This window comes from Hemibagrus wyckioides, linkage group LG20 (assembly GCF_019097595.1).
Source record: "Hemibagrus wyckioides isolate EC202008001 linkage group LG20, SWU_Hwy_1.0, whole genome shotgun sequence".
Taxonomy (NCBI): domain Eukaryota; kingdom Metazoa; phylum Chordata; class Actinopteri; order Siluriformes; family Bagridae; genus Hemibagrus; species Hemibagrus wyckioides.
Genome location: NC_080729.1, coordinates 16,354,875 through 16,382,506, shown reverse-complemented (window position 1 = coordinate 16,382,506; position 27,632 = coordinate 16,354,875). Strand labels below are relative to the sequence as shown.

The following is a 27,632-nucleotide window of genomic DNA, read 5'->3' as shown; positions in this document are numbered from 1 at the left end:
TTATTATTATTATTATTATTATTATACCCAACTGGTTCCATATTCAAGTCAATGAGATGAATGAAATGTTAAAGAAAATGGAGCAACATAACATCTAACATAAGAGAACATTCAACGATATAATTTAAGTACAAAGATCTGTGTAAGGATAAAAGAATAATATCAGTCTGTACAGCGCTGTAGTTTTGGTTTCAGTAGTAACCTTATTTCTGCTGCAATCTATACACAGACCAGGCATAACATTATGACTGCCTGTGTTGGTCCCCCTTTTTGATGCCAAAAAATCCCTGACCTGTCCTGCACTGTGTATTCTGACTCCTTTCGATCAGAACCAGCATTAACTTCTTCAGCAATTTGAGCAACAGTAGCTCGTCTGTTGGATCGGATCACACGGGCCGGCCTTCGCTCCCCACGTGCATCAATGAGCCTTGGCTGTCGCCGGTTCACCACTGTTCCTTCCTTGGACCACTTTAGATAGATACTGACCACTGCAGACCGGGAACACCTCCACACGAGCTGCAGTTTTGGACATGCTCTGAATCTAACACATTAACTTTGAGGACAGAATGTTGACTTGCTGCCTAATATATCCCACCCACTAACAGGTGCCATGATGAGGAGATCATCAGGCTTATTCACGGCACCGCTCAGTGGTCATAATGTTATGCCTGATCGGTGTAAATATATACGCCCTGTATCGCTACGGCCATCAAAGATGGCAACCTGCCTGTTAATACTTACTAGTGCATGTAGAGTGCTAGAACACCGTCCTTCAGCCGACAGGAGACGTCTGACCTCACGAGAACACATGAGAGCATTATGAAATGGGTTTGGTGGGAAAAAGCACTGAAGGGAAAGTTGGCCGAAATGCAGAAGAATGCAAACGAAAAAAAGTGATTTAAATAAACTTAAAGAAAAATGAGCCATATGTAAAAATTTTTATATCTCCCTAAGAGTGTAAGTAAATATTGTTTACAGTATCGTTATGAAGGAGTCTCTCATCACTAAGTTTTGTATTAAATTTGAAATTTTGAAATGTAATGGCGCCCCCTGGTGGCCATTGTATGAAAGAAAATAATAAACGACTCGATAAAATAATAAATGTTTGCAAAATCATTCTAATTCTAAATAAGTCTCATGCCCTAATGACTTAAAAGCATTTTTTTTTTAATCACCTTCCTGCTGGTTAACTTGTGTTTGTGGGGGATTAATAGAAAATAATGAAGGCTTTATAAATGGTTTATAACAAATGATTATACTCATCACAGTTGTGTGAAAGCTATAGGATTTCACGGCGCTCTTTTCCAAAGCTGAACTCGTGTGGAAATTCAGTAGCCGTATGCACTAATGTCGCCTCCCTGATCATCACATTTTCCCCCTGAAAACTGAACACATGAAATAAGACTTTACAAAGTCTCAGATTTTCTCACAAGGTAAGTGCCCTGACTGTTCATCACCGCTATTTGCATTCTTATCAACACTTTTATCAACTCATTTTTGGTTACATTCACTCCATATAGAAACCGAAACGTGCCTAAAAACATTCAAATAGAAAGGATGTGTATAAAACATCATTTACACAACCATACTTAAAGGAAAGATTAAAATAATGGTTCAGTGCATAAGACTTTGAGTGTGCTGATTAACCTGAGAGTAACTCGACTCATCGCTTTTGACACTTTTCGCATTAATTGTTACCGTAGTAATAATACAGACTGAATTGGATGGATTGAACTGGTGTTTCTGATCTCTACTGGTCAACCGGATCTTCTGGATCTGCTTCTCTGAAGTCCTCCGTGTCACTGGGCTGCTCGGGGACGGTCTCTGGGACGATCGTGCTCAGGTCCAGACTCACTCTGGGGCTTATCTGGTCATCCTCGGTGCTGGTTTCGCTCACCTGGCTCACCAGAATGAGCCGTTTATTCACCTTCCCCATGTCCTCTCCGTCAGAGTCCGAGTCCAGAGAGCGCTCGCGGGAGCCGGATGAACCCAGAGAGTTACCTGAGTGAACACAGACGAAATGGAAATGATGCTAATTGAAGGTGGAAGCTCACAGGTATCATATACAGCGTTTGTTTTAGTCACTCACCACAGTCATGCTCTGAGGCCAACCTGCTCTGCTCCTCCTCCACCTCTTGAGCTCCATCAGTGCCCTCCTACAAAGAAACACTCAATCAATATCAATGACTTCCTATATCAATTTCTCCTTTTTTTTGTTGCCATTGTAACGGAGGCCAGCGGTAGATGCTGTGCAGGTAAACCTCACTCCCCTGATCTCAAGAGGCGCACTAACGACTGACGCAAAAGGCTGCAATCTTTAGCCTTCTTGTTAGTGCGCCCTCCTCCCATGCCTGAGACCTGCTCTGAGCAGGTGCGAGCAGGACTCGTGGGGGGGCTACATTGGTGCCGTGACCCGGATGGGAGTGAGGTTCAGAGGGGGTGAGTGTAACGGGGGCCAGTGGTAGGTGCTGTGCAGGTAAACCTCACTCCCCTGATCTCAAGAGGCACACTAACGACTGACACTAAAGGCTGCAATCTTTAGCCTTCTTGTTAGTGCGCCCTCCCACGCCGGAGACAGGTGCGAGTAGGACCCGCAGGGGTTACACCATGACAAAGTGTTAGACTGTAAAATAGCACCTGAGGACACCACACTCGGAAGCTAAGGATATTATTTATGCCAAGACCCAGCCCTGGTGAGACATGCCTGAATCCCTACTTGACATTTTTACTGTAAGCTGCCAACATTCCTAACAATCTGTTCTGTTTACGTGCTGAAATATCCTAATCCTCAGCCTCTGACTTAGATCAACGCTATACTCATATCAACGCTCTTCTAGCCATGTCACACCCTGAAATTGTTCTACACACTCACACCTGTGTGCTTTTCATCTGTATGTCTCCATTACTCTGCTCTTACCTGGCCCTGGATGGTGAAGTTCGAGGAGGATGAGGATGTGGTCCAGGAGACTGTAGAGGTGAAGATATGATCCTGGAAGACAATGAGGGCCTCGACGATGCGGGCCTGGTGAGGGTAGTCTACCAAGGAGGAGAGGGAAACGGTGGCACCTGTGGGTTTGGGTCTCATCAGGGTCGGCCCAAACACAATGCCCAGATTACTGAAGCTCATCTTGTTATCGTCCTCCAACTCAGCCACTCTGAGAGGGAAAGAAAGAGAGGGATTAGTTGTCATTATTAAATTAATAAACATTAGCACATAATCTAAAATTGTTTGCAATCGTAAGCCTGCTCCTTTAGTTTTGGTGGCAATTTTGATGTCAAATCAACTTTCACATAAACACAGAATTTTCAGATCTAATAGTACACTGATCAGGCATAACATTATGACCACTAACAGGTGAAGTGAATAGCACTGATGATCTCCTCATCATGACACCTGTTAGTGGGTGGGATATATTAGGCAGCAAGTCAACATTTTGTCCTCAAAGTTGATGTGTTAGAAGCAGGAAAAATGGGCAAGGGTAAGGATTTGAGCGAGTTTGACGAAGGGCCAAATTGTGATGGCTAGACGACTGGATCAGAGCATCAGCCAAGGCTCACTGATGCACGTGGGGAGCAAAGGCTGGCCCGTGTGATCCGATCCAACAGACGAGCTACTGTTGCTCAATTTACTGACGTAGTCAGCAAGAAGAGGATTTAAAGGATCTGCTGCTAACATCTTGGTGCCAGATACCACAACACACCTTCAGGGATCTAGTGGAGTTCGTGCCTTGACAGGTCAGGGCTGTTTTGGCAGCAAAAGGGCGACCAACACAATATGAGGCAGGTGGTCATAATGATATGGCTGATTGGTGTATATTAGTGACTCAAGTGAGCTTTTATTTGATTTATATATTCTTTCTATAAATCTTGTAGCCAAAATAGCAATATTGAGTCAAACAACGTGTTTCGAGATAAGATACACTATCTAAGCACACTTGTATCTCCAGCATATCTTGTCTAATAATCTACTACAGGGAAGGTCAAAAAATATATGCTTTTAAAAATATGCTTTAATATCCTTTATACAAGTTCAGTCAATAGGCCAGATTTTGCTCTATTCACCTGTGCAGATGTTGTACTATGTATTTCAGCGTGGCGATGTTGCCTGGTGGGAGATCTTTCAGCAGCTCTCTGAGTTTCTCTACCAGGTTGAGCACCTTGGGGTCGGTCTGCTCTCCCTGATCCTGCAGCTCAGGGCCTTTCGAACCTTCTCCTCTGTCTGGACCGTCAGTGTACATACTCTCCTTTGCCAGCCCCATTAACTTGTTATACATGCGGAACGGCATGATGGGCTCTGGCAGCTGCAGAGGGAATAAAGATGATGTTAAGTCATAGATTCCAAGGTGTAGCTTTTATTTAATATCTAATATTATAACGAAAAATGGGGCAGCATGGTGGCTTAGTGGTTAGCACTGTTGCCTCACAGCAAGAAGGTCCTGGGTTCGAATCCTGGGTTCAAACAGGTAGGGGCATTTCTGTGTGGAGTTTGCATGTCTCTTTTGGACTGAGGTTTCCTCCCACAGTCCAAAAACATGTATTCAATTCTAAATTGCCCATAGGAGTGAGTGTGTGTGGCCCTGCGATGAACTGTCCAGGGTGTACCCCTGCCTTTCACCCAGTGTGTGCTGGGATAGGATTCTAATTAGGAATAAAGCGGGTATAGAAAATGCATATAGACATGAATAAGTCTGTTGTACTTCTCTAATAACATGTTTCTCATTAGCTAGTGTTTCATGTAGCTTAAATTTTTTAAGAAAAGAATTTGTATAATGTTCATAATCGAATATAAAGTCTTCCTGATCGGATGACATGGACTCTTACACGATTGGAAAAATGGATCATAACAGACCATCTCGCGTGCATAACGTTTTCAGATTAACTTGTAAGCAGACACATTCTCTGAACACATGTTGACACAAGTTTTCTCAACTCCAGCCCTGCCCAGTTTCATGCTTTCTGCTGTCTAACCTCGACTGAACCTCGGCGTGAAGCAGGAAAAAAAAGGTGACGGTGCACAGGGATCGCAGATCAGGACCCCTGTTGTGCAATTTAACAATAAAATAAATAAAAAAGTTCCTCATGGGTTCTTAGATAGAGAAATGTTTCGGTTTTTGAAAACCAGATATGATGGACATGTGTCAGAACTGTCTACAGATCCAGAAGAGTCTTGGTTAAAACACCTGTCGCAGGTAGAGCTTGAGTACGTTGCTGATATCGTGTGGAGACGCTTGAGAAAGTTCCACCAGATCTTTGCCGTTCTCAAACGCCTGACACAGCTTTTCCACGCGTGTCTTCACTCCATTAACACGGTATATTCCCTAAAGGAGAATGCACACACACACACACACACCATTAACTCTGTGTTGTTATGAGCAGAAATAAATGAGAGCAGTATTTTTTTTGTCCTTTAAAATTGCCTTAAAAAATGTTTATTGTATAAAACTAGCAAAAAAAAGTATGCTACTTTATTAAATAAATAATGTTAATAATAAGCATATTTTTAATAAATGTCAGCGATAAATATTTTCATGCATTCACGCACTACAATATTGCTTTGATTTGCCCGTGTGACACACTACAACATTCAAAATCAACACACAGACTGTGAACAGATGCTCAAGTAAGGCATCAGCGAAAATACGAAATATACACCAACCAGGCATAACATTATGAACACCTGCCTAATATTGTGTTGGTCGCTCTTTTGGTGTCAAAACAGCCCTGTCATGCCATGTCATCCTTACCCTTGTCCATTTTTCCTGCTTCTAACACATCAACTTTGAGGACAAAATGTTCACTTGCTATCTAATATATCCCACCCACTAACAGGTGTCATGATAAGAAGATAATCAGCGGTATTCACGGCACCTCTCGGTGGTCATAATGTTATGCCTGATCGGTGTACAGCTACATACAATATATTTCACTGTTTTATTGTATTATGTCCTCCCAGCTGAATAGCCCATGATTTTATCTCATTTGCCAAATGTTTTCCATGCCAAGAAATCTATTTTCAAGTCTTTCTAACATACATGGGAACCCTGATATTAATTCTAAGCTTTCAAAAACATCATCTTGATGCCTTATCAGATCAGCAAACCCACATTAAAGACCCAGTTCTTCTCTTACCTTCATCCTGAGCGCTCTCTTCTCGATCTCCTGGATGCACTTCTTGATGATGAAGGGTACTCCATCCGAGTCACCCTGCGGCACGTGGGAGAAATCTCGGCCGAACAGCTGTAACCGGCCCTGCAGCTTTTTGTGGCCACACTGGATAGCCAGGGACTCCAGACACTTCTTATGGCAGGCCAGAAAACACTATAACACACAGTTAAATATAAATTTGCTCAAGTGCAAATAATACTCTTTTTAATAGTATTAATAGTAAATAGTTAATATTTCTTAAGTTAAGATCTTAGGCTTAATCTTAGCTCACCTCCTCACACTCTGCTCCCTGAAAGTACACGTAACTGTCACACTCGCGGCACTTGGACGGAGCACGGAGTTTCCGTAGCCGATGTGTCTTGGCGGCTTTGGACAGACCCACATTGCGGAACGGCCCAGTGGACACGGTCATCTCTGGTTCAATCCCGTTCATACCTTTGATACAAATCAGACACATGGTATTAATATGTCCTTATGTTGTTGTTATTTCAGCTCCTCCCCTGTTCAGGGTCACCACAGCAGATCATTTGGCACAGGTTTTACACCGGATGCCCTTCCTGATGCAACCAGCACTGAGAGTTAGCTCTTCAGTGGCTGGGTTAGCACCCTGCCCAGGAATCGAACCCGGGCCACGGCAATGAGAGCACGGGATCCTGCCGCTGGACCACTGGGAGGCTTAATACATCCTTATAATATGTTTAAATAATCGTGACGATATTTAGACAGAGTGTTCGGTGCTCACTTTGTTCAAAAGATGTCACATTGCCATCTTGCTCATCGATGTCCTCGTTGGAAGACAAGGTTCCGGCTGACACCGGTCTCAGGGCCTTTGAGACGTCTCCTGTGAAAGTGCACACACTTGAGCATGTACATAACACATGTCTTTTATGTAGTGTTGTCTTGCATGTATTTAGACTGTCCCTGGATGTGGTAGCTTAGTGGTTAAGGAGTTGGAGTACTGACCATCAAGGTTTTGAGTTTGTGTTCAAATCCCAGATCCACCAAGATACCATTGCTGGGCCCCTGAGCAAGGCCCTTAACCCTCAGTTGTATAAAAAATTTGTATTCGCAATTGTATCAGTGTGTCATAGCGCACTAATTAAGCTGTATTTTGGGGATGTGGGAGCTTAGTGGTTAAGGTATTGGACTACTGATCGTAAGGTTGTGAGTTTAAATCCCAGATCCACCAAGCTGCCAGTGCTGGGCCCCTGAGCAAGGCCCTTAACCTTCAATTGCTCAGTTGTATAAAAAAAAAGAGATAAATTGTAAGTCGCTCTGGATAAGAGTGTTTGCCAAATGTAAATATCCCTGGTGTGGTTAGTTTTGCAGGTTGAACCTGAGCTGGTTGTAGGAGAACCCAGTCCACTTCCTCCTCCTACACTTTCTGTGTCACTCAGAGTGGAGGGCCAGGACTTATGAGCCTGATGAGCTCGATCTGCTAAAAAAAATAAAAATAAAAAATAAATACAGCCAGAACACCATAAGAAACATATTACAATTCTTTGATTAATAAGACATGCAATATTTTTCAGAATTCTTTTCATTCTCTAAAAAAACACCTCTTCTGGTCTTGACCACGCCCCCTTCTGCAGACACCACCAGTTCATTGGTGTGTGGAGTCTCTGTGTTTCCGTGCTGCTGGTCATCAGTGATGTTATCAGGATGTGGGCGAGCAGGATGACTAAACAGAGACACACTGTTAACACAGTATTACAGACATGTTGCTCTTATGAAACTTTATTTTTTATTGCTGTAACTTGCTGTGCTAAAAAAAATTAATTACGTTACAGTAACTCTGATTCATGTCAGGACACACCCCTGTGTCGATTATTTCCTATATCCATCTTCTGTCACTGGAGCAATTGAAGGGAAATTTTCCCTCGTTTTTTCCACTGAATTACTTTTATTTACACAGATGACAATTTATCTGATTTAGAATATACCGAGTTATACACTGATCAGGCATAACATTATGACCACCTGTCTAATATTGTGTTGGTCTCCCTTTTGCTGCCAAAACAGCCCTGACCCATCATGCACTGTGTATTCTGACACCTTTCTATCAGAACCTGCATTAACTTCTTCAGCAATTTGAGCAACAGTAGTTCGTCTGTTGGATCGGATCACACGGGCCAGCCTTTGCTACCAACGTGCATCAATGACCCTGTCACCGGTTCACCACTGTTCCTTCCTTGGACCACTTTTGATAAATACTGACCACTGCAGACCGGGGAACACCTCCACACGAGCTGCAGTTTTGGACATGCTCACAATCAATGTGAGCCCATCATCAAATCCTTTTTTCCTGCTTCTAACACAACAACGAGGACAGAATGTTGACTTGCTGTCTAATATATCCCACCCACTAACAGGTGCCATGATGAGGAGATCATCAGTGTTATTCACTTCACCTGTCAGTGGTCATAATGTTATGTCTGATCAGTGTATGTTGGTTATTAGTTTTCATGCTCCTCTGTTGACATTAGACTACAAAATGACAGTGATAAACATCATCGCAGCCAGCCACACCTTTGGCGACGAAGCATGGAAGTACCCTGTAATAAGTGACTCTTTGAAGACGGAGTAACTCACTGTGTGCCTGAGGCGGAGTAGGGTTCGAACTGGAAGACGGTGACGCGCTCCGTGCTGAGCTGCAGGTTTTTGACATGTGCAGCATACTGCTGGCCGGGATCGTACAGCTTACAGCTCTCACACAGTGTCTGGTAATGTACGGGCAGCGGCGCCGTCTGCATGTGCAGGATCTGGTAGTACGATATGGTGCACTGATGATAAAAAAAAAAAACCAGCCAGAGGCTCACAATTAGAGTGTCTCAAACGTATTTAGGCTTCAAATGATTCATCTAATTAACAGAGAGCCAGTTTATCAGACTCAAGCTTGGTCTTGTACTAAATCACAGTGTCAGTGGTGATTCAGCTTTAAAGTCATTTTTAGTCTAGGATTGAGCTTAACGCGTGGGAAACCAACCCACATATTCCTTCATATATAAAATACTGCATTTATTATCAGTACACCTTATTCTAGATATGTTCTTATTCTTACTTATTTTAATGTAAATTTCCCATTGAGATTAATAAAGCATCCATCCATCCATCCATCCATCCGAGTAAAATCAGTACACCCCACAACAAAAACTACATCTATTACTTTGTATGGCCTCCATGATTTTTAACGACAGCACCTTCTAGGTGACATTTTGCAACATCTATCTTTTTTCATTCTTCCATAATGACCTCTTTTAGAGGCTGGATGCTGGATGGAGACTGATGCTCAACTTGTCTCTTCAAAATTCCCCATAGGTGTTCAATTGAGTTCAGATCAGGAGACATACTTGGCCACTTTCACCCTGTTCTTCTTCAGAAATCCAGCAGTGGCCTTAGATGCATGTTTAGGATCATCATGTTGGAAAAGTGCACGACGACCAAGGGCATGGAGTGATGGTAGCATTTTCTCTTTCAGTATAGAGCAGTACATCTGTGAATTCATGATGCCATCAGCTCCCAGACACCAGCAGCACTCATGCAGCCACCACCATGTTTCACTGTAGGCACCATGCATTTTTCTTTGTATTTGACGCCATACAGTTTTGAGGCCTTCAGTTCCAAAAATATTTATCTTGGTCTCATCACTCCGGAGTATAGAGTCCCAGTAGTCTTTATCTTTGTCAGCATGGGCCCTGGCAAACTCTAGACGGTTTTTTTTTGTGCTTGGGCTTTAGGAGAGGCTTCTTTCATGGACGGCACCCATGCATGCCATTCCTCTCCAGTGTTCTGTCTGTCTGTCTGATTCTAAATTTGTTAAGAATTACCTCTCTCAGCATGACCAGCATTGTCTTGTCTTTACCTCCGTGTTGTGTGTTACCAGACAGTGTTTGTTTATTCTGTGTCTCACCTTCATCAGCCTGCTCATTTCCTGTAACATGTTCCATAGTTTTTTAATTTCCTGGTTTTCACCTTCGCCCGTTTTTCCTGTCTTACAATTAGGAATCACACCAGTCTGTTGCCCTCATATGGAATTTGCTTGTAGTCCTGCCTTTTCTAACCACGCTATATAGAATTCCTCTTCCAGATGTTTCATACAGCAAATTACAACATGGTTTCACGACCTTTTTCCTTAGTATGAGAGATATATATATCAGAATATGATATGATATTGCATCCATTTGTGATTAAGCAAAATGTATGATGTATAATGTAAAAGTGGTCTGTTGCAAATACCAGACTGTTCCTAAGCGTAGAGCGGAGTTTTTTCCGTGTAGGGAAGCCTCAGTAGAAGAATGAGTGTTCAGGGTGAATACTCACTGCACGCAGTATCTGGTCACTCTGTCTGATGACGTCCTGGATCTGTTTCAACACGTTCACCTTCACGTCCTCCAGCTCCTGCTGCTGAGTGGTGGCATCAGCGATGCAAGTGCGGTATGTGGCCTCAGCTTCCTCCGCCTGCGAAGCACAAATAAATATATACTGAGAAATATGATACACAAGTCTATACTGCGGCACTGATTCGGAGTGGTCAGATTAATATTCTCAACAATAACACCAGCACTGATGATCATTTCTACAGAAACACCTTCATGTTATGGCTGACACTCTATAGAAGCTAACTCTAAAAGGAGAAATATTTAACAATGCTGATGTTGGATAAGGAAATGTTAATTTAATATATATATGGCCAGTGCTTTCTTGTTTCTGTGTCTTATTTACTTTAAGAGAGAGAAATAGGGGTTGTTGAGGGAACTACTGTTTATAGCAACTACAGCGTGCAGGATAACAAGAAGAACTGGTCTACTATAAATGTTTTATAAGCAACAAAGGTCGTTCATGAACCTGTTATTTCTAATATTTCTATAACCTGATACCACATAGTGTTTTATAATACTGTATTTATTATACTAGCCACCTTTAATATAGAACTGACACATTTCTCTTTAGTTACACCGACCAGGCATAACATTATGCGTTACTGTTGCGTAAATTACCTGCCGGCAATTTACGCAACAGTAGCTCTTCTGTTGCAGCCTTCGCTCCCCACGTGCATCAGTGAGCCTTGGCCGCCCATGACCCTGTTGCCGGTTCACCGCTGTTCCTTCCCTAGACCACTTTTGATAGATACTGACCACTGCAGACCGGGAACACCCCCACAAGAGCTGTAGTTTTGGAGATGCTCTGATCCAGTGGAAATCCTTACCCTTGCCCATTTTTCCTCCTTTTAACACATCAACAACGAGGACAAAATGTTGACTTGCTGCCTAATATATCTCACCCACTAACAGGAGCCATGATGAGGAGATCATCAGTCTTATTCTCTTCACCCCTCTGTGGTCATAATGTTATGCCTGATCGACATATGTTCTCTTCATCTATTTGTATACCTGTCGAGATCTGTTCGGGTTTAACAGTATACTCGGGAGTCAGATAACAAACTTTATATAATCTGACTTGCTACTACTGGCCTGAATCTTGATGGAAACTTCTGGATATAAATATTTGTGTTATGTAACCCTTTGCGTAACCACTTAAAATACCTCCGCCTCTTGTCAGGTCTAAGCCAACAATCTTCACTCTTGTAACTACATATGCTTCATATTAATCTTACTGTATTTACTGAATATTCTAGATAGTAGTTACTAAGTAATATGCTTAAAATAAACGTACGTGTTAAAGGTGTGCTTTTAAATGCTAAGGGACGGGAGCAGACCTTCTCCTATTTTATCTATGCAGGGTCAAGGTTATCATTCTTCACAAACAGTCAGGATTTGTGCACATGTGGGTGGAAGCACTCACTGCATGTAAAGCCCTAAAATCGTGATCTAATGTTGCAACACTTTTGCACCACCAACTCGGTCTAGGTGAGGTGCAGACAAGTCACAGTTTGTTCTTCGAGTCGTTCGTTTGAGGCGATGAGTCATTTCCTGTCTGGTACAGGAACTGACCTTGTTGCGAGCTTCCTCTTCATGTCGTCTCTTCCTGTCCAGAGTCTTGTGGGTGGAGCCACTTCCTGTTCCGCTGTGCTCTTCCTCCACCTTATTTGCCACCAGCCGTGCCTTTTCGTATTCCTCGCAGCGGGTCAGGTACCAGTGGCGTGCCTTACGCAGGTTGTTCTCGGCATCTGCCTGTACGTGTAGAGACAAGCACACTCGGTGTCATGCATTCTTGGTAAACATAACACACTGCTCTTTTTACACCGCAGAGATGCAGAGCCCGCTTCACTGTCCTCGTATAAAACTATCCAGACACATGTTTTAGTGTCTGAATGAACTCTTCTGAAGCTTATTATTCCAACAGGCAGAGAATATATGCCATTGTGACTGCGTACCAGTTTCCTCTTGGCCCTCTGCCACTGCTCTTTAACCTCGCGACGTTTCTTCTCATGTTCCTGTTTACGCTGCATCAGAGGCTGAAACAGTTTAGAGGCAGAGAAGACATTAGAATCATCTGATCAATTTCAGCATAATTCTTTTAGACTCATAGATGCGTGCTGAACGGACGTTAGCAAATATCGGGGATGTGCTTGGGTGTAATAATTAGTAGGGTTACTACTGTTACCTGTAGAAAGGAGTGTGTGAGCACAGAGTTTATGGACTGCTGCACACCCGTACTCTGCTCCAAGTCCTGCTCCAGAGCCAGAGAATAGATTGACAGCAATGGCATGGGGGTCTGAGGGGGGGGAGACAGAGAGATACACAAAGAGAGAGTGTGGTAAGAAATTTAGGACAAATCTAATTTTATATATTAAATAGACACACACACACTCACACGATCTACCTGTGTAAAGCTCTGCTTGCTCGATTGATACAGCCTCTGTATACCTTTAGCAAACTCCATCTCTAATGTCAAACAAAATTCAAAACATGACTTTATTTAAATTCATATCTTTAGGATGGGTAAAAACAGAGAAATAAAGGAGTGGGTAGAGTGAAAGAATACAAAAGCACAGTGTGTGTGTCAAAGTCAAAGTCAAAGAAGCTTTATTGTCACTTCAACCATATATAGCTGATGCAGTACACAGTGAAGTGAAACAACGTTCCTCCTAGACCAGAGGTGCTACACATACAAAGACAAAGTGTGTGTGTGTGTGTTCAGTTACCCAGTACGATGCGCTTGTCCACGTAGGTGATGATGTCTTTCATGTATTTTGCGATGGCCTTTGCGTAGCCCAGAGCTGAGTCCACTCCTCCTTCACTGTGCTGCAGGAGGATATCCACCTGTTCGGGGCTCATCACTGACACACACACACACACACACACATAATGAGGAACACAGTCAGGCTGCAGAGAGAGACAGAGAGACAGAGACAGAGAGAGAAAGAGACGGAGATTGAGAGAGAGAGACAGAGAGAGAGAGAGACAGAGACAGACAGATAGATAGAGAAAGAGAGAAACAGAGAGACAGAGAGAGAGAAGTGTGTCAATCCGATACTCACTACAGTCGTCATGGTCGCATCGGTTCCCTCCATCCACACCCTGTCCCATAGGCAGTCCGCACAAGTTCTCCATAGACTATTCACACGCGCACGCACACACACACACACACAATATACACAAATCAGTCTTCTACAGCTTCACAATATACTGTTTGTTAATCATTATCACCATATTGGCCAGAGATTCTTAAAATGTTTGGAGGCAGGAATCCCTTGAATAAACGCAAAATATATTTCACGAACCTCGTGCGGTAATATCCAGCTGTTTATTCGAGCTTTGAAGCATCAATAGGCTAAAATGATTTATTATTTATAAGCTAACTTGTTTTTCAGTCATTGAGGTTACCGAGGAAGCATTTACACAGAAAGCTATGGAAAACATTAAAGCAGCCAGTAAGCCTGTGTGTGTAAGTGCCTTGATGATGCGAGAGGTTAGAGGAGTTAAGTTGTTGTTATTTGCTCATGGGCCTTACAGTGGCAGCCTGGTGGTGCTGGGGCTTGAACCCTGACCTTCTGGTCAACAACTCCGAGCATTAACCACTTGAGCTACCACCACCAGTCTGGAGAACAACCTGACTGGTTTCAGTGACCACTCTTTACAATCGTGTGGAGCAGAAAAGCAACACAAGATGCACAGTAAATGCAGCTTAAGGTTTGATGACATACATCAGCAGATGATCACATCAGGTTTCACTCCTGTTACTTAAGAACAGGAACCTAAGGCTACTGTCACAATGGCTACAGAAACCGGACAGCTGAAGAATGGAAAAATACCAGGTGAAAAACTGACCTCCTGATGCAATGAATGAAAAAAAAGAAGGAGAATCACTCTCTCTACTCGGTTCTGAAAGCCTTCAGCGTTCTCAGAGATAGCATGAAAATATTTTTGTCCATATTATATAGCTTTAATTTATGCCATGATAAGAATAAGTCGTTTTTATACATTTTTTTTCCCTATAATATAAATGCAGGCGCTGGATTTCTGGCTGAAGAGGAAACCCTCTTTTTTGCAGATGATTTTCTTAGATTTTTGCAGCTGATGTCCTTTAAACAGCCTTTATTATCTACACAAATCTACTCAAATAACAATAAGAGGGAATTGATTAAAAAAAAAAAAAAAACACACACACACGCTAAGTATAGCTCAAGTGTTTTGCCAGAACTGGGTGGAAAGAGGAAGCCGACACTTCTCTAGTTATGCGGGTCGTTATCTGCAGTCATGTGAGTGTATCTTGTGGGGACATAACACATTAGAATGAATGTCAGGTTTACTCTGTGACCTCGGTGGCCTTTCGGGTTTCTTCCTTCTTTTTTTTTTCTTTTCTTTTTTATTTCAGTCCGGTCCGGATGACTACGGTGAAGCCGAGCGGAATTTTAAGACGGGACAGAAGGTTGATGACAGAAAGCTTTTATTCTGGAGCTGAATCCTGAATGAAGCAGTAAGAGGTAGTGTAAAAATCGATTGGAGACCGTCTGCTCAAGATAGTTAGAAGAGGAAGCTATGACAAAAACCTAGAACAGGAAGCAACAAACAGACAGACAAAAACACACACACACACACACACACACACACACACACAACATCCGCCCTGCTCTCTCCCTCCCTTTTGTGCACAGACAGTTCGCAAATGGCTGGATGGGTGATTAGTTCTTGGGGGAGCTCATAGTGATAATACACCTCAGTGGTTTAAGGAGAATACAGATCTCTCTCTCTTTGTCTCTCTTACTGTGTCTCTTTGTCTCTTTCTCTCTCTAACGCTCTCTTTCGGCCTCTGTCTCTCTCTCTCTCAGTCTCTCTCCCTCTCCCTGTGTCTCTCTCTTTTTCTTTCCGTCTCCCTCCCTCTCTCTCTCCGTCTCCCTCCCTCTCTCTCAGTCTCTCTCTCACCCCTTCCTCCAGTGCTACAATTTTCCCATCAGCAAAAAGTTCAGGATCATAAATAAGCACTTAACTGATCCGTTTGTGGAAACACATGTCTTGTTATTAGTGCTGAATTCATGTCTTAATAGATAGATTAATGCATTCTTCGGTGCCACTGGTACTTTTTTATGTCCCACAACACACACACACACACACACACACGCTTACCCTGCTCTTCTCTGTGGGAGGCAGAGACAGGAGGGTGCTGCTGTCTACCTCGCCCATCAGCAGTTCAGATACACTACACGGAAAGATAAAGAGATAGATGGAGAGATAATACGCTTTAACTCATGGTGAGTTCATGTGCATCACATATCGAGGAAGCTTGCTTTTTACACTGGATTCTGTATTTATCTAAAGTCTGATGTCTGTGTATGACTGTGTCTGAGGGACTGAAAATGTATCCATCCTGGTGTACAGCATGAATAACTTGATAATAAATAAACCGTGTTTATTATCAGGAAATATTACTATTACCCTAATACATTAATATAAACCTGTGGTTCGAATCACGGCTGCTTTTACAGAAAAATAATAAGAATTCAATAGCACTGTCCATTTGTCCATCCACTCTCAGATTTCTGTGATACCGTTACATTATCGATGCCTAACTTTTCAGAAGCCCACAGGTTACATCTAACGCAGCTGCTCTGGTCATACCCAGACTTGTGATGTACACTCAATCTGAAAAAGGGAAGTTTATTTTATAATCACATGATGTAGCTCACACACTACCGGACTCACTTGCTGCTGAAGGCGACTGCGATGGTCTCGATGGCTTTTTCAAAGTCCTTCTTCTGCGCCTCATTGCTGCCTTCGTAACTGAAGCCTGCACACAGGAAATGTGAAACAATGCTGTGTGGTGTGTGAACGAACGGTGCATGAGACAATGCCGTGAAGCTGTCGAGATTACTTCTGCTTGCTGTCGGACAATCACTCAAACACCGGCTTTGGAAAGATACCCGGGAGTTACATTACAAATAGCGCCACTGTAGAACGATCTGCCCCCTCGTGTAGCTTCACTTCGGGGCTGAGAGTAAGGTGCAAGAAATTCACTCCAGAGATTTTTGGACAAAACCAGCTTCATACGGCTTGGATCTTTCTAACAGGCAGGATTGTTGCCAGTTTATTAAGTACACAAACTTTTTGTTGGCATATAAATACCGACTTTATGCACAGTTTAAAAAAGGGGAACAACCCAGGCACCAGGAACCGGCATCCAAAAACATACTGACAAAATACACACACTCGGGAGATGTGAATATTATCTTTAACACGGGATTCTGCTCTTAGCTGAGACACAAACATGATTAAAAAAACATAAAATAATAACCATTTCCCGTTTCCCTGAGCATGTATTCATGCACTTGATAGATAGTCGTACATTATTATATTATTATCTTAGCTAACGCTCTAAAGCCTGGTCGCTCACATGGTAGTATCTCTGTGCTTGGAATCGTCCAGGCAAATAACATCAGGTCAGGAATGGCTGCATTAAACATGGTGAAAAATAATCAACCCATGTACACCGACCAGGCATAACATTATGACCACCTTCCGAATATTGTATTGGACTCCACTAGATCCCTGAAGGTGTGCTGTGGTATCTGGCACTAAGATGTCAGCATCGGATCCTTTAAGTACTGTAAGTTGCGAGGTGGGGCCCAGGATACTTTTGATAGATACTGACCACTGCAGACCGGGGACACCCCCACAAGAGCTGTAGTTTTGGAGATGCTCTGATCCAGTGGAAATCCTTACCCTTGCCCATTATTCCTGCTTCTAACACATCAACTCTGAGGACAAAATGTTGACTTGCTGCCTACTATATCCCACCCACTAACAGGTGCCACGAGGAGATCATCAGTCTTATTCATGTCACCTCTCACTGCTCATAATGTTATGCCTGATCGGTGTACCTTTAAATCCAAATCAGCTGTAAAGGAAACATTACTATAGAGAGGATAACGCATTAATATAAACTTGCGTTTTGAATCACAGGTGCTTTTACAGAAAAGTGAAAGAGTAAGAAGTTACACTGCTTGGCCAAAAGTATGTGGACACCTGCACTTTGTTTACTGTAAATTTCCCTTCACTGGAACTAAGATGCTTGAACCTGCTCCAGCATGACAATGTCCCTGTGCATGAAGCAAAGCTCCATTAAGACATGGTTAGCCAAAGCTGGACATCTTTGAAATGACCAGATATCAGTGATCTCATTAATGAATGATCACAAATCCTCACAAGCAGACTCCAAAATATGGTGAAAAGCCTTCAGAGAAAAGCAAAGGTTATAATAACAGTAAAAGGGAGAACAAGTATGGAACTGGATGCAAAGATTATGACTGGCTTGAAAACTGAAACCTGACAAAAAGGCTTAAAAAAAGCTAGCTTGACCTAACAGCCTGAGGAATGCTATCTGTTGGTCCTCATGCTCATATTCTCAAGAGCTTGACCTACACAGTCATTCGTAAAGAAAATGAGAAAATAAGCATATAAATAACACTTCATGCATTTTTATCCACCCACAGCCACAAAACCCAATCTACAAAATCAGTGGGTGGGGAACGATGGGGCCTACTTTCAGTATGATCGAAACCGTGTTTTATTTTTAGTGCTAATCAAGACAGATGTTTAGCATCAGTATCCAGATTTTCTTGATGGTTTGGATGACATCACTGAGATCCTAGTGAAAACATGGTGTAGGTGGTGTATATGGAATAAAACCCAACAGTGTACGCTAAATATATAGGAAAATAATCCACATGGAGTGATGTGATGAGGCGATTTTAATTTATTAAAAATACGATATACTAAAATTGAATCGATTAGAGCTAGGATTAATGTTGTGTACCAGCCCCAAAAGTCCCTGATCCCTCTCTTCTGTCCTGAAGACTTCCCCATAGTGAAAAACATACTGAGCGTAACACAGACTAAACTAGCTTTCTGTAAATGGCATAAAAGTCCCTGTGGTGTTAGTGTGTTAGAGCTGAACTTTCTTAAGAATTCAGATTAAAGTGTATTTATAAAATCACATTTCTCAGGCATGGTATGTGACTGTAGCTCAGTTAGAGCTGACTGGTTCTGACGAATAAAAATACAGTGTGTGTCAAGTCTCGAGCCCTTTCACCAACGTCTGAGAGTGTTTTATGAGCTTGTGATTAGTGGGTACTGATCTCCACCTTGTTTCGGAAACAGAGCGAGATAGTTGTGGTCTGTAGAAAACAAAAATAATCAAATGACTACCGTTGCCATGGTGTAGGATGTGGCAACGCCAGTGTCTTATGAGAGGGGAATGACAAAGGCGTGAAAGTTTCACCCACTCGTCTCTATGCACTTGTTTACTGTCATCACTCCATCATGCCACACTGCTGAAAGAGCACATGTCTGGGGCAGTTCCGTTAAATAGAATAGGTTCCAGATCTGGATTTCTGTCTGCTCGGAAGTATTTTCAGGCTCGATAACCGTGAAACATACGTACGAGATCTGGTCCGGATAGTAACAAGGAAAGAGGAAGTGAGATATGTATATGGTTTTGAAGCTTTCTGAATTATCAGGAGGTACTGACTTTTGACTTGTGAGATGAGTCGGCCGGCAGCGGTGAGTGTTTCCACGGTGTTGAGTAAAGGATAGGTGCTGATCACCTGCCGCAGGATACGCAACACCTCCCCCAGATACTCGTGTGCTACCGCTCTCCGGGACTCCTTATCTATAAAGAGAAAAGGAGAGAGAGAGAGAGAGAGAGAGAGAGAGAGAGAGAGAAAGGGAAACAGAGAGTGGGAGAGAGGAAAGGAGAGAGGGAGAGAGAGAAGAAGGGAGAGAGAAAGAGAATGGGAGAGAGAGAGGAAAAGAGAGAGAAAGTGTGGGAGAGAGAGGGAAAGGGAAAGAGAGAGGGAGGGAGAGAGAGAAACACAAACACAAATGCATAAGTGTTTAGTACAGCAAACAGATCACAGTTTTTCACACACACACACACACACACACAAACAATACAGAGTGATCTAATAAGCATCTTTGGTTTCACACTGAGAAGCTGACACTAGTCAGTACAATCTCACCAAGGACCATTGTAAATACTGGTTTTAATATTGGTGTCTAATATTTTAAGGAACAATCAGAGGAAATTTTCCTTAGGAGTGATGGGTTTTTTTTGCTCAACAATAAGGTTTTTCTTTGTTCTGTAATTTGGTATGAAGTTATCATCAGGCGTCATCTGTTACATGGTGGAGTTCGTATCATTATCTAGTAGCAACGTTGCATTTATCTAATGGATAACTAGCTGTGTTTGCTGTGCTTCGCTGTGTCAGCATTTTTGTACTTCTAACTCACCCTCTGTGTTCAATTACACTACATTTTAACTACATTACATTCAGCTTACATTGTAGTTTCACACCTATATCCTCAGTGCTTAGCAGTTCATTACTTATTTGTACAATTTCTCTCCATTGTTCTATTCCCAATGTGGTCATCTGCCATTTCCTACGCACCATCCAGCTCTCCTCTATGAAACCCCCATGGCAACCACCAACTGGAGTAGGTGAAAATTAACACGCGCTTGGTCTAAAACGTGTGAAGTCAACCATTTTCAAACTGCTACCCATGCGGTATTTACAGAGCAGCACAACACACACCGGGTGGAAAACGCAATCTGCTCTCTTCCACATGCATGGACTCATAGAGGCCTGCGATTGGCTAGTGCCACTGTGATCAACAGGATAAAGAAAGCAGGGCCATTTTCATCCCTTGAGGGATGTGGTAGCTTTAGTGGTTAAGGTGTTAGACTAGTAAAGAGGAAGGAGCCCAGCAGTGGATGCTGAGCAAGGCCCTTAGTGCTCATTATGTATGTGTGTATATAGACATACACTAATCAGGCATAACATTATGAACACTGCCAGGTGCCGTGAATAACACTGATGATCTCCTCATCATGGCACCTGTTAGTGGGTGGGATATATTAGGCAGCAAGTGAACATTTTGTCCTCAAAGTTGATGTGTTAGAAGCAGGAAAAATGGACAAGCGTAAGGATTTTGAGGGAGTTTGATGAAGGGCCAAATTGTGATGGCGGATAGACGACTGGATCAGAGCATCTCCAAAATTGCAGCTCTTATGGGGTGTTCCCGGTCTGCAGTGGTCAGTATCTATCAAAAGTGGTCCAAGGAAGAAACAGTGGTGAACCAGAGACAGGGTTATGGGCGGTCAAGGCTCATTGATGCACGTGGGGAGAGAAGGCTGGCCCGTGTGATCCGATGTAACAGACGAGCTACTGTTGCTCAAATTGCTGAAGACATTAAAGCTGGTTCTGATAGAAAGCTGTCAGAATACACAATGCATGATGGGTCAGGGCTGTTTTAGTGGCAACCAACACAAGATACCACAGCACACCTTCAGGGATCTAGTGGAGTCCATGCCATAAAGGATCAAGGCACAATATTAGGCAGGTTGTCAATGTTATGCCTGATCGGTATATGACTCCACCCAGCACAAATATGTGCAACTCAGGAAAAACACTATATATCTGTGTGCTTAGTGGAGACATATATATAATGTCTCCACTAAGCACACAGATCTGCACGAGGAAGCAGTATAAAAACCCGCCTCTCTTCCTCGGTTTCTGCCTTTTCACATAAATCTTCTGCATGCAGCTCCTAAAGCACACCCGTGGCCTTTGACACAAACACCCAAGAACGAGATCTGAGATTTTGGCAGAGGACAATTACGATGATTACTAAAGTAAGTTACTGAGCGAGTTCATGAATACGGTGGAGCTAAGATTTGAAGTCAGTAATCAAGAACAAAGGAAATCCTGACATTACTTCATACAAATAAAGCAGTGTTATGAAAGTGCCGAGGTCAGCTCGGGTGACTGAAATCTCATCGTCTACTGGAAAACAAAGGAAGTTGTTCTGTTTCACAGCGAGGTCTTTGTGCTGTTCACTTTAAGCATAGAAATGCATCTTATGTGTGGGGGGGCATCTGGAAAAATGCAATAAAGGGGGAAAAAGTGGTGCATTTTCACACAATTGCTCGTCTGATCCACTTCAAACGAGCGAAACAGCTTCTTTTAGTTCGGACAAACTAACGTAGCGGATTTCAGACGGCAAACGCACCATGGTCCATCTTTCTTCTTTAACTATGACCTGACTAACCGATGAATACAAAGCCAGATGCTTCCAGCCTGCAACCTCTTACTTCTCTCATCTCCACAGTATCAGCTCCAGCACCTCATCTTTTCCACACTGATGCTGCTCCGTGTTAAAGGGGAATGTCCCCTACAATCTGCTCAGCTCTCACCCTAGCACACACACGTCATTGTAGAGGCTCAGGAGTCTCTGAGTCACTCACCTTGTCCCCAAGTAACCTTTTGAGGCACTACACGATCGGCCAGTTTACTTTAATGCAGACAGAAGAACATGTGAATCTGACCACAAGATACTGCAGTGGTCACTAATGCTGTGGTTATGAAGAAACAAACATTTAAATACACTCGCTGTTTCTGCATTCTGCCTCTGATATTAATCTGCCTCTGATATTAATCCCTCTCTGCCTCTGATATTAATCTACCTTTAATATTAATCCATGTCTGCCTCTAATATTATTCTGCGTCTGATATATTAATCTGCCTTTAATATTAAACCGCAACTGTCTCTGATATTAATCAACATCCACCCCTGACATTAATCAGCCTCTTATATTAATCCACATCTGCCTCTTATATTAATCTGCCTATGATATTAGTCCCAATCTGCATCTGATATTAATCAACAGCTGCCTTTGGTATTAATCTGCCTTTAAAATGAATTCCCATCTGCCTCTTTTACTAATCTGCCGTAAATCACATCTGCCTCTAATGAGTCCACACCTGCCTGTGATATCAATACACATCTGCCTCTGATATTAATCTGCCTTTAATATTATTTCACATCTGTGTCTGATATTAATCCACATGTGTCTCTAATAATAATCCACATCTGCCTCTGATATTGATCTGCCTTTAATATTAATCCACACATGCCTCTGATATTAATCTACATCTGCCTCTGATATTAATCCACATCTGCCTTTAATATGAATCCACATCTGTTTTTAATATTAATCCACATCTGTCTTTAATATTAGTCCACATCTGCCTCTCACATTAACCCACCTCTGATATTAATCTACATCTGCCTCTGATATTAATCTGCCTCTGACAGTAATCAACATCTGCCTCTGATATTTATCCAATGTCTCCAATATTAATCCGCCTCTAATTAACCTGCAACTTTTTTTCTTTAGAAGTGATTTTCTTTCTTTTCTTTTTTCTCTTTTTTTTTTAAAACACCTGCCATGCACACACACACACACACACACACACACACAAATAAGTCACGTGGGTGAATGTGGCACCAGATGAAAACACAGACGTTATCTGTCTACCACAGAGTCGGTGAATGATCTCTCTCTTTGGTACTTCTTCCAGTTTCCAGTTAATGGCTTCTCTCTGTCTCTCACACTCTCACACTCTGTACACACACAGAGCTGGGCTGTGGGATTTTTTTTCTCCTGTGTTGTAGATACAAATGTCTTGTGTTATAAAGTTAAAGGAAATTTCCATTTGCAGCATTTAGCAGAAGTTGTTATCCACAGTGAGTTACAGAAGTGCACTGAATTTCCTGTTGCAACCGTCAGAGAGATTACAGCTTATCTGTCCAGACCTCGGGAAGAACCTCCCACTGCAGCAGTGGCTGAATATTAATGAACACTTTAACACTAAAGCCCACTCTCAGTCTCACAGGGCCACTTTACATACATTCAAATTCTTTCTTTCTCTTTCTTTCCTTCTTTCTTTCTTTCCTTCTCTTTCTTACTTTATTTCTTGCCTTCTCTTTTTTCTTTCTTTCCTGCCTTCTTTCTTGACTGCTTTCCATCTTTCTTGCCTTCTCTTTTTTCTTTCTTGCCCTCTTTCTTTTTTCCCTTCTTTCAGTCTTTCTTGCCTTCTTTCCGTCTTTCTTGCTTTCTTCCTTGCCTTCTTGCCCTCTTTCCATCTTTCTTGCCTTCTCTCTCTTTCTCTCTTTCACTCACTCACTCATTCACTCACTCCATTATGAAAGACGCTCATAATAAGAGGTCATAAGGCCCTGTTATTAATCAGAAATCTCCATAGAGTTCTCTCCAGTGGTTTCGGGGGGGGCTTTTTTCAGTCTTGTGTCTTTTGTTTTGTTTTTCGACAGTAAGACACCTCCTCTGACGACAACACATGATTCTGATTGTTGCACTGAGAAAGCACTGTGTTAGTGTAGGTGTTCATTAATATAATGGCCTCAGAATGTCACAGTACTGTGCAATACTGAAACTGAAGAGACATTTTGATGAGGACAAACTATACTCACTCTGATTCACTGCCAGCTTTCATTCACTGACATAGTCGCTACGTGTCTATAGGTATTTCAGGCACTCTTTGATGGTTTGGCAAGAGTAGAGGGGGATTTGAGTAGAATAGTCCCACACGATGATGCCTTGCCTCCGTCTCTATGGCCTGCCCAGGCAGGAGAATGTAAACAGGAAGCAGTGTTGATGAAAATAGCAGTGCTTCAAGGAAGTGCGTCAGGCCTGACGACCAGATGAGTGAGTGCTGCATGGCCTTCAACACGCCGACCAGTAATGCACAAATAATACAGACTGATAGAAGGGTGAAGACGAGAAGTTATATGTCCTTAATGATGTGCTCCATCAAGTTCCTGCCTTCTTAACTATTCAGTTTGAATCTTATTGCCCGTTTTATTCCTCTAAAGAGACTCCTGAGCCTGGCTTCAGAGGGCGGGTAGTCCGGTTAAAGCAGACGTGTGTGATCTCGAGCTGCAAGTCGCAACAAAAACATTTGACGCACCATTCCTTTCCTTCCCCTTTATCACCATGGAAACAGAGCAAGAAAAAAAAAGCTGCATCTGAAAGCAGATATAGTGATCCTTGCACAGAATCATGCGGACGGGTTAATAACTTTTACACAGAGTTCAGAGCTTCCCAAAACTGAATTCGCTGATAAAACACGAAGACATTATGTAGTGTGTGTTAAAGCAATGCTTTTCCATCTATTTATAGCCTGTGTGTGTGTGTGTGTGTGTGTGTGTGTGTACACAGTAATCTAGTTACACTGGAAGATGAGCTCTGACTCCATGAAGGTCATTGCTGAGACTCGTCGTCTACCTAACCTTAAAGTTGAAACTTTTTTCAATCTTTCCACCAGCAAATTGATTTATTTTATTTAATAAAAGCATATTCAAGCCCACCTTCACACAGCACCACATCCTTGAGCTTCTCCACAGCCTCCGCGAAGCGTGCCACGTCCCTCAGTAAAGGCGGGATGTCCTCCACGTCGATGGCAGCCCCCTCGCCGCTGTCGGAGGACTTTGACTGGTTCCTGTTGAAGCCCCAGGTTCCGGCAGTCTGAAAAGGAAACCCGGCGGCGCTGGCATGGCGACTGAGTCCTGTAGAGCGCTTCAAGTTGGCAGTGGGTGAAGCCATGAGCTTAGCATGGACGTTGGGAGTGCTGGGACATGAGGACAGAACTGTGGGATCCGGCACTGCCAGCGTTGATGTACCATTGGTAGTGTCCCTATAAGGTTGCTCCTGAAGAACCGAGAGCTGGATTTACATATTGACGTGGAAACAAATAGGGAGAGAGACAGAGAGAGAGAGAGAGAGAGAGAGAGAACAAATGGGATGAGATGAAGTAATGGGTTAAAATGAATATGAAATGGAGTCAGTGGTGATGGTGACAGTATCAGTGGTGATGATGGAAACACATAGCTGGGTTGAAATGAAGCAAACCTAACTCAAAACATACTTCCATACACTTCCAGGCTGAAAGATTTACCTCGAACACATTTCCCCTGCTAATACCACAGCATCCAAATTAATACTAAACACCTCTGAGTGATGACCTTAAGAAAAATTATTCACTAATTCTCTCTAAAAAAAGAAAAAAAAGAAAAAAGCCATTAACAGTGTCATAGCTGCAGCTGCCGGCTTCATCGAGCTTTTTATTCAAGAGCACTAAAGGTGCCGGCTTTGAGACTTCGGCTTTGTAGTAAATCAATAGAGGAGTGTTTCTAAAGATTTAAGAACATGTACATGAGCTCAGAGCAATGGGGAGCCAAGATTTATTCAACTATTTCAAACAAACCCCAAAAAGGCTACAAATAATCACTCTATCTCCATTCTCTCGCCGTTCTCTCTCTCAATCTCCATTCTCTCTTTCTCTCGCCATTCTCTCTCTCTCTCTCTCTCTCTCTCTCTCTGTCTGTCTGTCGCCATTCTCTCTCTCTCTCTCTCTCTCTCTCTCTCTCTCTCTCTCCTTCTCTCTCTCTCTCTTGCCATTCTCTCTCTCTTTCTCTCACCATTCTCTCTCTCTCCTTCTCTCTCTCTCTGTTGCCATTCTCTCTCTTTCTCTCACCATTCTCTCTCTCCCTCTCTCTCTGTCTGTCGCCATTCTCTCTCTCTCTCTCTCTCTTGCCATTCTCTCTCTCTTTCTCTCACCATTCTCTCTCTCTCTCTCCTTCTCTCTCTCTCTCTTGCCATTCTCTCTCTCTCTCTTGCCATTCTCTCTCTCTTTCTCTCACCATTCTCTCTCTCCTTCTCTCTCTCTCTCTCTCGCCATTCTCTCTCTCTTTCTCTCACCATTCTCTCTCTCCCTCTCTCTCTCTCGCCATTCTCTCTCTCTTTCTCTCACCATTCTCTCTCTCCCTCTCTTTCTCTCGCTTGCCATTCTCTCTCTCTTTCTCTCGCTATTCCCTCTCTGCATTCTCTCTCTCTCTCTCTGTCCACACGTGCAAGGTTAGTACCAGCTGTACTTCAAATCACAGGTTAATAGTAACACACTAGCGCTAAGATGTTGTCGTAATTGTTATCACGTGCAAAGTAGAGGAATAAAATAATGCGGCTTTTATAGAAAAACATCCAATTAAAAATAATAATCAGGGTGACACTGACTCCATTTCAGGCCACATTTGCATGACATTTTTAAAGATTTCTTTTTCAGGATTATCTCTCTAACATCTAAACAGATAGGATCCACTTTTTAATTATCAAAATTATTATTCTGTTATTTATTTTTTTTTACTACTTGAGCCAGCCTCCAAAGTTAATGAAATCCCCACACTCAGGATCCAGAGGGTCTAGAAAATGACATCGGAACACAAACAAGCCTTTCCGGACCGGAAACTAGCTTTCCAAATACAAACAGCATTTCTCAGCCACTTAATACACTTATGGTAACTGTTTACATCAAGAGGTCATGCCTTAAATTAGATGACTTGTTTCATCGTGTTCAGGTTATGTTTACAAATAAGATGTTTAAAAACTCGGCAATTGCACCTTTACCCCTTTAATATAACACACCTAGGGGTTTTTCTTCAGCTATTTGTATTCGGTTGTGCTGACCAATGAGAATCCAGCATTTTAGAAATGGATGATTCTGATTGGTTAAGAGCTCATGCTTAGACTGTACAAGAACTTAATTTGGTGTCTGTTGTGTTGCGTGAGAAAAACACACACACACACGCATACATAATATTATATATATATATATAGCTAAATTAGCAACTCAGGCTAATGACAGTTAAGTGTGATGTTAGTTGTGTGTCTGTGTGTGTGTGTGTGTGTCTGTCTGTCTGTCTGTCTGTGTGTGTGTGTGTGTGTGTTTCAAACATATTTGGTGTTAATAGAAAAAAGTATAATAAATACAAGATTTAAATGTCTCTTTTTTAAGGAATATTGTCCATATATCGTATCCGTCAGCGCGGGTCTATAAGCAGCGTTAGCATGTAAGAAGGAGACGAAGCTGTTGAAGTGAACTTACCGAGGTGCAGTGAGCTCCAGGATTTCCTGACTGAGGCTTCTTTGAAACCGAAGGCGTTTTAGAAAGCTCCTTTCTCTTCCGAAACATTTCCAAACAAACAAAGCTTTTACTGCGCTACTGAAACAAACAGTGTAGTTTGTTTGACTATACACACATATCCTAAATAAAATATAACGGCGTTTCTCTGGTACGTCAATCGCGCGCCCTTGACAGTTGCGCGTGCATGTCTCGCAAGTCGTTTTCCTGTGTGTGTGTGTGTGTGTGCAAGAGT

General features: G+C 42.5%; 1 protein-coding gene across 3 annotated transcripts; it reads right to left on the bottom strand.

Annotated features, from left to right (window-relative positions):
* arhgap45a (Rho GTPase activating protein 45a) lies at window positions 1–27,632 on the bottom strand. 3 transcript variants are annotated; one of them, XM_058418294.1, is made up of 23 exons: window positions 27,362–27,632; window positions 24,792–25,146; window positions 19,093–19,233; window positions 16,269–16,353; window positions 15,693–15,765; window positions 13,607–13,682; window positions 13,271–13,405; window positions 12,949–13,010; window positions 12,730–12,840; window positions 12,500–12,580; window positions 12,117–12,296; window positions 10,486–10,623; window positions 8,758–8,948; window positions 7,725–7,846; window positions 7,502–7,603; window positions 6,908–7,006; window positions 6,437–6,600; window positions 6,130–6,318; window positions 5,181–5,318; window positions 4,063–4,301; window positions 2,918–3,155; window positions 2,090–2,156; window positions 1–2,001 (listed from the first exon to the last, which is right to left on the bottom strand). In XM_058418294.1, exons 1-23 carry the CDS (start codon window positions 27,446–27,448, stop codon window positions 1,751–1,753), a joined length of 3,324 nt encoding a protein of 1,107 aa, XP_058274277.1. In that variant the 5' UTR covers window positions 27,449–27,632; the 3' UTR covers window positions 1–1,750. The 3 variants fall into 3 exon arrangements, with proteins under 3 accessions (XP_058274277.1, XP_058274278.1, XP_058274279.1); XM_058418295.1 differs by having other exon boundaries at window positions 7,502–7,600; XM_058418296.1 differs by having other exon boundaries at window positions 24,792–25,131.